Source organism: Danio aesculapii, chromosome 20, assembly GCF_903798145.1.
Source record: "Danio aesculapii chromosome 20, fDanAes4.1, whole genome shotgun sequence".
In the NCBI taxonomy this organism is placed as follows: domain Eukaryota; kingdom Metazoa; phylum Chordata; class Actinopteri; order Cypriniformes; family Danionidae; genus Danio; species Danio aesculapii.
The window spans coordinates 40,473,455-40,481,576 of NC_079454.1; the positions used below are offsets into that span (position 1 = coordinate 40,473,455).

At 36.9% G+C, this 8,122-nt stretch overlaps 1 protein-coding gene across 1 annotated transcript; it reads left to right on the forward strand.

Annotated features, from left to right (window-relative positions):
* The first annotated feature begins 273 nt into the window (after positions 1-273).
* On the forward strand, positions 274-5,031 carry LOC130213789 (aurora kinase A-A-like). The gene is made up of 7 exons (XM_056445567.1): positions 274-409; positions 1,945-2,274; positions 2,500-3,144; positions 3,447-3,589; positions 3,885-4,263; positions 4,629-4,805; positions 4,925-5,031. The coding sequence occupies exons 1-7, from the start codon at positions 274-276 to the stop codon at positions 5,029-5,031; spliced, it is 1,917 nt and encodes a 638-aa protein (XP_056301542.1).
* The last annotated feature ends 3,091 nt before the right edge of the window (positions 5,032-8,122 follow it).

An 8,122-nucleotide genomic window follows, 5' to 3' on the forward strand; every position in this document is an offset into this window, starting at 1 on the left:
CAGCTGTCTGTAGAATTTTGGAACGCATTCTAATTCTTACGACACACATAACCTCTTACAATCCATATTTCGCCATTGCTCTTATTTGACAAGTATCTAGTGAGTTGTACAAAGTTTGCTTTGAATAATTTGCTTTTCTTATATTGTCAATTGACAGCGTACGGTTTATTAAGACTTACTCTGATAAACGAGCTTTACTTACAGTAAATTTCAGTATTTATTGTAGGTTTATTTAACATTTCTCATATTTTAGTGTACGGAAATCAAACCAACATGTTATTTACCGTACTCGGAGTTATTGCTCTCTTCCTGAGAGAAAGAAACATCAATACCACCGTCTCAGGTCAAGATGAAAGATTGGACCGTCAAGAAGGATTGGTCACGGTACCCACTGTGACCAACAGTGATGGTAAATAATGTTGTGTTATAAGATCATGGACCCCATTTTGTATACTGGAGTCTGTGTAGGGCTCTACACTTATTTTACCTTACTGTAAATATTATTAACAAAAGTGAGTAAGGTTTTAGGTAATAATGTAGGCCTAATGAAATCTACTGGTGTAAACACAAACGTGTTTAATATGGTGCCAACAATAATATAAAATAATAGTTTTTGTTTTGTGTCTAGTTAAGATATCAAAAATCGAATAACCCCACCCTCCGGCCAACAGATTATTTAGAGTGTTTTAAGCAAAACTCAGTTTATTTTGACATATTTCTGAAAACAAGAAAATGTTTGTACTTGTCAAGAAAATGCTTCTCGATTTAATGTTTTGATATTTGGACTAGAAACAAGACAAAAACGAAGTAAAGTATTTGTGCTTTGCATTAAGTTTGTCAATTATGCATTCGTAATCCGTAAAGACAAAATCATTTTCTCTGCTTCAAGATGGAAGGGTTAGTTCACCCAAAAATGCAAATTCTGTAATTAATTACTCACCATCAAGTCACTCCAACTCCCCAAGACCTTCTTTCATCGTTTGAACCCAAATTAAGATGTTTTAAATGAAATTTGAGAGCTCTCTCATCCTGCATATACAGTAAGGTGCCTGACTTGCTCAAAGTACATAAAAATATCACAAAACATCCTTAAACAGACCATATACCATATCGGTATATTATCGAGCTACGAGAATACTTTTGTGTAAACAAATTTATCCAACAGTTTATTCTCTTCAGTGTTGGCATATTACATGCGTTCACAAGCACTTTGCACTGATAAAACCCCTGGATGCCTGTGCATGGCTTCCTCTGTTTTTTTGAATATTTTTGGTACTTTCTGGCCTTTGAATGAGACTGGACCCTTGCTATTTATGGAGGATGAAGGAGCTCTAAGATTTCACCTAAAACATCTTAATTTGTGTTATGAAAATGAACAGAACTATTGTCTACTGCCATACAAAATTAATAAATAAAATATTAAAACCCTCAATGTGATTTGAGCTCAACACCCCTGTTAGATCCCTTGTCTGTACTTGTAATTAGCTGTCTTCAACTGCTGGCATCTTAAAACCACTAAATCCTTAAGGAATATGTCCTAAAACACAATGCAGTGGTTTTAATGGATAACAAATGGGAAAGTGTAATGTTTTCATGGTGTTTGTAGTGTAAAACATGAAACCTTTTCTCATAGTTTTTAGTTGTTTTTGCCAAGCTTAGGGTTATTTTATTTATTGTTATATGATACAAAATATAACAGCTATAAGTTCATATTGACATGTATTTATACAAAACAAACCATTAATTGCAAAGTGAATTTGATTATGAACAGTAATTTCATCATGTGACATTCTTTATTTAATGACCAACAACTAAAAGTAGAAAGAAATGACCCTAAAAGTCACTTCATAATTGACAGCATTTGTTCATATCAATAATAAACACTGGATAAATATTATTCAAGTAAAACTAAAATCTTTTGTTTGATATTATTCCTTCCTTTAGGTCGAGAAATTGGTGACTGGTGTGAAGAATCATCTTTGCATCTGGAGGAACAGATCAATGTTCAGACTGAGGAACCATCACTGGAGGAACCTGTTGATGGTCAGAGTGAAGAACAATCACTGGTAGAGCCTGACAGTGTTCACGGTGAAGAACAACCACTGGTAGAGCCTGACAGTGTTCACGGTGAAGAACAATCACTGGTAGAGCCTGACAGTGTTCACGGTGAAGAACAACCATTGGTAGAGCCTGACAGTGTTCACGGTGAAGAACAATCACTGGTAGAGCCTGACAGTGTTCACGGTGAAGAACAGTCACTGGTAGAGCCTGACAGTGTTCACGGTGAAGAACAACTACTGGTAGAGCCTGACAGTGTTCACGGTGAAGAACAATCACTGGTAGAGCCTGACAGTGTTCACGGTGAAGAACAATCACTGGTAGAGCCTGACAGTGTTCACGGTGAAGAACAATCACTGGTAGAGCCTGACAGTGTTCACGGTGAAGAACAATCACTGGCAGAGCCTGACAGAGTTCACGGTGAAGAACGATCACTGGCAGAGCCTGTCGATGGTCACAGTGAGGACTTAGCCAGCTCCTCCAGCAGTGATGATGTTCCTCCAAACATTTTCTACGCTGAGTCCAGCAGTAGTGATGACTTCCCTCAAGAGTTTTACTCAGCCAGATTCAACTGTAGTAGTGAGCTTACAGCTAGCTCCTACAGCAGCTTCTTCTCTGCTGAGTCCGGCTGTGGTGATGACCCCTCAACAGATTTTCTGTCTGCTGAGTCCGGCTGTGGTGATGACCCCTCTACAGATTTTCTGTCTGCTGAGTCCGGCTGTGGTGATGACCCCCCTCCAAATGTGGTCCCTGCTGAGTCCAGCTGTAGTCATGATGGTCCTCCAAATGTGGTCTCTGCTGAGCCTGGCTGTAGTCATTACCCCCCTCCAAATGTAGTCTCTGCTGAGCCTGGCTGTAGTCATTACCCCCCTCCAAATGTAGTCTCTGCTGAGCCTGGCTGTAGTCATTACCCCCCTCCAAATGTAGTCTCTGCTGAGCCCGGCTGTAGTCATTACCCCCCTCCAAATGTGTTCTTTGCTAAGCCCGGCTGTAAAGATGGCGTCGGTCAAGGTGCAACCTGTCAAACACAGGGCGCTGTTCCACTTCAGCCAGAAGATCTGAAGGATGAAGACACACACATCATTGGTAAGTTTACTACCATGACAGCCTACTCACCCAACACACATGCATATTATAATAGTGTTTTTATGGCTTTTATGCTTTAAACTGGCTTTAATACACATTTTGTTCAGGGATAGCTGGTAACGAAGATGAAAATATATATATAAATCAATCATAAAAATCATAATCATATATATAGGGAAGAGTTCAGATGATGGGGTTAATTCTGCTGTGGTGACCCCTGATGGAGCAGGTAGTTTTAGATGAAGGTAGCACTGTCACTAATTCACACATTTTATTAACTTCTCTTCTTTCTCTTTTCACAGAGATCAACTCAAAGTCTTATGAAATTGGTGCTAAGCTGGGCAAAGGAAGTTTTGGAACCGTTTTCGCAGGGACCCGTCTACAAGATGGCCTTCAGGTGGCAGTAAAAATAGCAGATTTCAAGATTAAGCGATTCATCCATGTTGTAAGTAGTCTGTGCTCTTTGCTCTGATTAACTGTGTCTATTTCAGACATGTCATATTAAAGGTGCTGTGTGTAAGTTCTTTACTCTTCTAAAGCACCAATATACCATAATGTGTTTGCAGATATTTTAGAAACATGTTAAGTAAACAAAAGTCAGTTATTCTCCTTTGAAAATGTCTCTGTGTTTGTTTTGCTCTCTATAATCTGCCCACTGGTTTTTATGATAGACGTGGCCAACAGTTTTAACAGGAAATAACTTTTCCATCAAATGATCTGAACAACTGTCTTTCTTCTAGGATGATTTTGACCAGCCACTTCCAGCGGAGATCGCTCTGCACTTTCTTGCCACTAAAGGCCCCAAGGTTAAACAAATTGTTAAGCTTCTGGACTGGAAGGTGGAGGCTGATCGTTACTTTCTGGTCCTAGAGCGGCCCATACCCTGTGTAAACTTAGGTGAATTTCTAAGAAAACACAGAGGCAGAATCCCAGAGAAGGTATTATGGAAAATCATGTTCCACACAACAATTGCAGCCCACATCTGCTGCAAACGCGGAGTGCTTCACCGCGATATCAAGCCTGAGAATTTGCTGATTAACCTGCGGACCTATGAAGTCAAACTGACTGACTTTGGGTGTGGTGAACGCCTTACTTTGGGCTTTTACACAGAGTTTTCGGGTATGTAAATCCCTCAAAGCTCTAAGGAGCTCTTGTGATGGGTCAAGGGTCATTCATATGAGACTCTTGAAACATCCGCTGTTGTTTATCTATACCAGAGGTGCCAAAGCTCAGTCCTAGAGGGCCGGTGGCCTACAGAGTTTAGCTCCAACTTGCTTCAACACACCTGAGAGAAAATGTATAGTATACTTAGTAAGAGCTTGATTAGCTTGTTTAGGTGTGTCTAACTGGGGCTGGAGCTAAACTCTGCAGTACACAGATCCTCCAGGACCGGGTTTGGGCACCCCTGATCTACACTGTTGCTTACATTTTCTGAAGGAAATTTTAGATGTTTTGCTAATGAAAACAAAATCTCTTTCTTTCAGGCACACCACAATACTGCCCTCCCGAATTTAATAACACTGGCTTATACTACGGGGAGCCAGCAACAGTGTGGTCACTCGGGATTCTTCAGTATTTGCTAATGTTCAAAAAATTTCCAGACAACCATGACCTCCGCAACATGACTTTCAGATATTTACAGAAAAATGGATGGTCAAACGGTGAGATCTTCACTTCAGCTAAAGATGGTTGTGTAGGACAATTTGAATGTCAATGAAAAAAGCATGTATACACTTCAAGGTAATAATTAGATGGATCTCTTCGTTTTTTTTCTACACAGAATGCAGCGATTTCATCCGCTGTTGTCTGCAGACTGACTACAGATTTCGGTATGGGTTGCAAGCACTTCGTGTCCATGGCTGGTTTAAGGTAATGAATAGAGTTTGAAGGTTTTGAAATCAGTGAAATTGATCTGTCATGAGCTGAGTTTCCATCCTAATGTGAAGCACATCTTTTCAAAGTTCACTAAATACATACATTTTGTAATTATAAATGCAAATTATGTGCAAATGATTTCCATCAGGTTGGTCGAGCAGCTAAACTGTATTATTGGTAACCTCGTAACCAACAGTAAACAAGAGAAGTATAATTGAGAAATGTTCGCTACATCAAAGTTAATTTGACAAATGCATTTCCATCATGAACCCTTTTTCACACGAGTACAAAATGACCTCAAGTGAGCATAAAAACGTTTTGTGAATTAAGAGATTTTTATTTAAACTTGTTTCTCATGTGATACTTAAAAAGGTGCATTAACACAGGCTGATGGAAACCTGGCTAGTGTCAGATGACAGTGTTGTGTTCTTAAATTTCCTATTTTGAAAGTGACTTTTATAGCTTTTCTTTTAATTATATGTTGTTTGTTTAACGCATTAAAGCTGTAAACCTGATCACTGTTTTTGTTTCAGGGGGAGACCAAGCGGTAATGAGGAGTGATGTCCTCATTTAATAGGTGGATCTATAGCCAGTCCAACCACACCACCATAGTCCTTTAGCTAAATACTACTTCATCCATTACAACCTTAGAGAGAGAAAACTGAACATAATTTGGTTCTGCAGTGTCCTATTTTTAACATTTACACTGGCTCTAATTAAAGTCCATGTAAATTCAATAAAAACTGATAAAGCACTTAACAGTTTAGACCTTCATTTAGTGTACATACCTCTTCCCACACTTTAATATCAGCTTTTGCTTTAACTCTTGCACTTCCACATGCTAAAATAAAATGTATAATAAAATAATAAAGAAAAATAAATATCTCAGTCGTTCCCAGTCCAGGTCCATTTATTTTGGGTGTCTCTCTCTAAAAAATGTAATTTGAGCCAGAGGAGAGAGACTCCTGACCAATGATTACTGGGATCAACTGATATATATACAGGGTTTCCAATGAACATTATCACTCACCAGCCACTTTGGCCACAAAACTAAAAAAAAAAATAAAAAAAATAAATAAATAAAAAACTAGTAAAAAAAAAACACAAAAGTTGAAAGAAATAAATTAATAAAAAAAGTAAAAATAATAATAATAATAAAATAAAAACTGGAGTTATTTTTAATAAAAATAAAATAAAACAATAAAAAAACATAATTTAATAATAACAAAATAATAACAAAACAAACTGCCTTTCTTTATTGAACTATAAATCTATAACTGGCCATGTTATTGACCAATCAGAAATTCTCCTAGAAACAATTTTTTTTTTAAATAAATAAAAAAAAAGTAAGTTATGTAATTCATTACTCATCCTCAAGTTCATCTCCAGAACTATTTTCATTGTTATCTTAAAGCTCCCTCATCCAGACTCAAAGTCCAAAAAAAACACCCAAAAAACATCCTCAAAACAGATCATTGTTGAATAGTTATTTTAGTTTGCACATAAAAGTATTCTCATAGTCAGGAATCTTGCTGTCTATGAAGGATTAAGGAGCTCTCAGATTTGACTAAAATATCTTCATTATTTTCATTATCTTCAATATCTTCATTTGTGTTCCTTTAGTATTTGCTTTCTATATTATCCTCATCTACAACCTTCTTTAGTCTAATGTTTTGCTAATGTGGTATATGATTTATGGTTGGAGGACATCATTTATTGACTAGGGATTTTGTGTGTAGTTGTAGTTTATGGTGAGTGATAATCCGAACCCTGTATATATAGGTGGCGAGGTCCGTTCCTCCACGTGGTGCCACTGGAAACTGCCCATCTTGAAGGTGGTGCTGAGCTGAACACGGACAAAAACTGACATTAGTCTTGGGTGATAAGCCTCACAACTGATGACAATTATGAATCTTGTACTAAAGTTTGAAATAAAGTCACATTTGTCAAAAAGAAGTATTTCTTCTCTTTTTAAAGGCTGATTACTGCTGATTACTGTGTGTTTCAACTGAGATCATTCAGGCACAAAGACGACAGCATTTGTAGATTTAACAAAGATTAGCTGGATTTAACGTTACTGAGTTGAATGCGTTTGATGTACAAATGAAGTGTAAAAATGCTTCCCTTCAAGCTGCAACCCAGCACCATGCTGGGAAACACCTATACACTCTCCTATTTACAAACACACACTGATCTGTTTCACTGATCTAATCCTCCAACAATAGCACTCCCTATTTTATTCATCAACTATCTGTTTCTCCTGCTTTTTTTATTTCAAAATAATAATACAAATACACACACTGCCAAAATAACCAAGACTTGTCACTGCATCTACATCTTGTTGTTTTCTGGTGATCTGAAGTGCTTCTATTATCTTCATGCTTTGGATAAAAGCGTCTGCTAAATGTAAATCTGATTTTTGATTTGATGTGTGTACTCATTTTAATAACCACAGTCAGTGTTATCAGGAGTGTTAATAAAGTGAAATGCTTTAATGTTTATCAAGAACACACTCTAAGATGAATAATAGTTGTTTTTTTTACCTGCATTTCCTCTGAAAATAAATACAAGCCATGAAAATCACTGAGATGTCTACTGTGGATGTGGTATATGTGTCCAGTTTCTAATGTTCTCCATACGCTTGAGTCTGCTAAAAAACAGAACAAAGAGAGAAACTTTAAACAGTTCATTTGTGTCAAACATCAGAAGAATCCCAGCATCAGAAATAAACATACGGTTATAACATCTCAAACTGCTGATTAACTGTGAGTGACTGTTTTATATTGATTATATAAATATAGATACTTCTGCAAATCAGTTTTATTGGCAAAACTGGAACTGTTTTAATAAAATAATGTAATGAATGAGTGCACCCCATTGAATGTGTGAAGAGAAAACGTCAAATAAAATGTTAATTAACAGTAAAATTCATGGACACCATGCATACAAAATAACAGATTTAGATTAGATTACTAGAGGCTGTAATTGTATTTGCATAATAAATAATAAAGATTTAGATTAGATTAGGGTGTAATTGTATTTGCAATACCTTGTTGAATTTGAGTATTTATTTATCCTGTATATGTTGTGAGCATTCTCTTAT

What these genes read in the sequence shown, in the direction of transcription:
- LOC130213789 (XM_056445567.1), top strand. Translation starts at nt 274, where the DNA reads ATGTTATTTACCGTACTCGGAGTTATTGCTCTCTTCCTGAGAGAAAGA. An exon ending in TTAAGCGATTCATCCATGTT is followed by an intron (nt 3,590 to 3,884) that starts GTAAGTAGTCTG and finishes TCTTTCTTCTAG; the next exon opens with GATGATTTTGACCAGCCACT. An exon ending in CTTTTACACAGAGTTTTCGG is followed by an intron (nt 4,264 to 4,628) that starts GTATGTAAATCC and finishes TCTTTCTTTCAG; the next exon opens with GCACACCACAATACTGCCCT.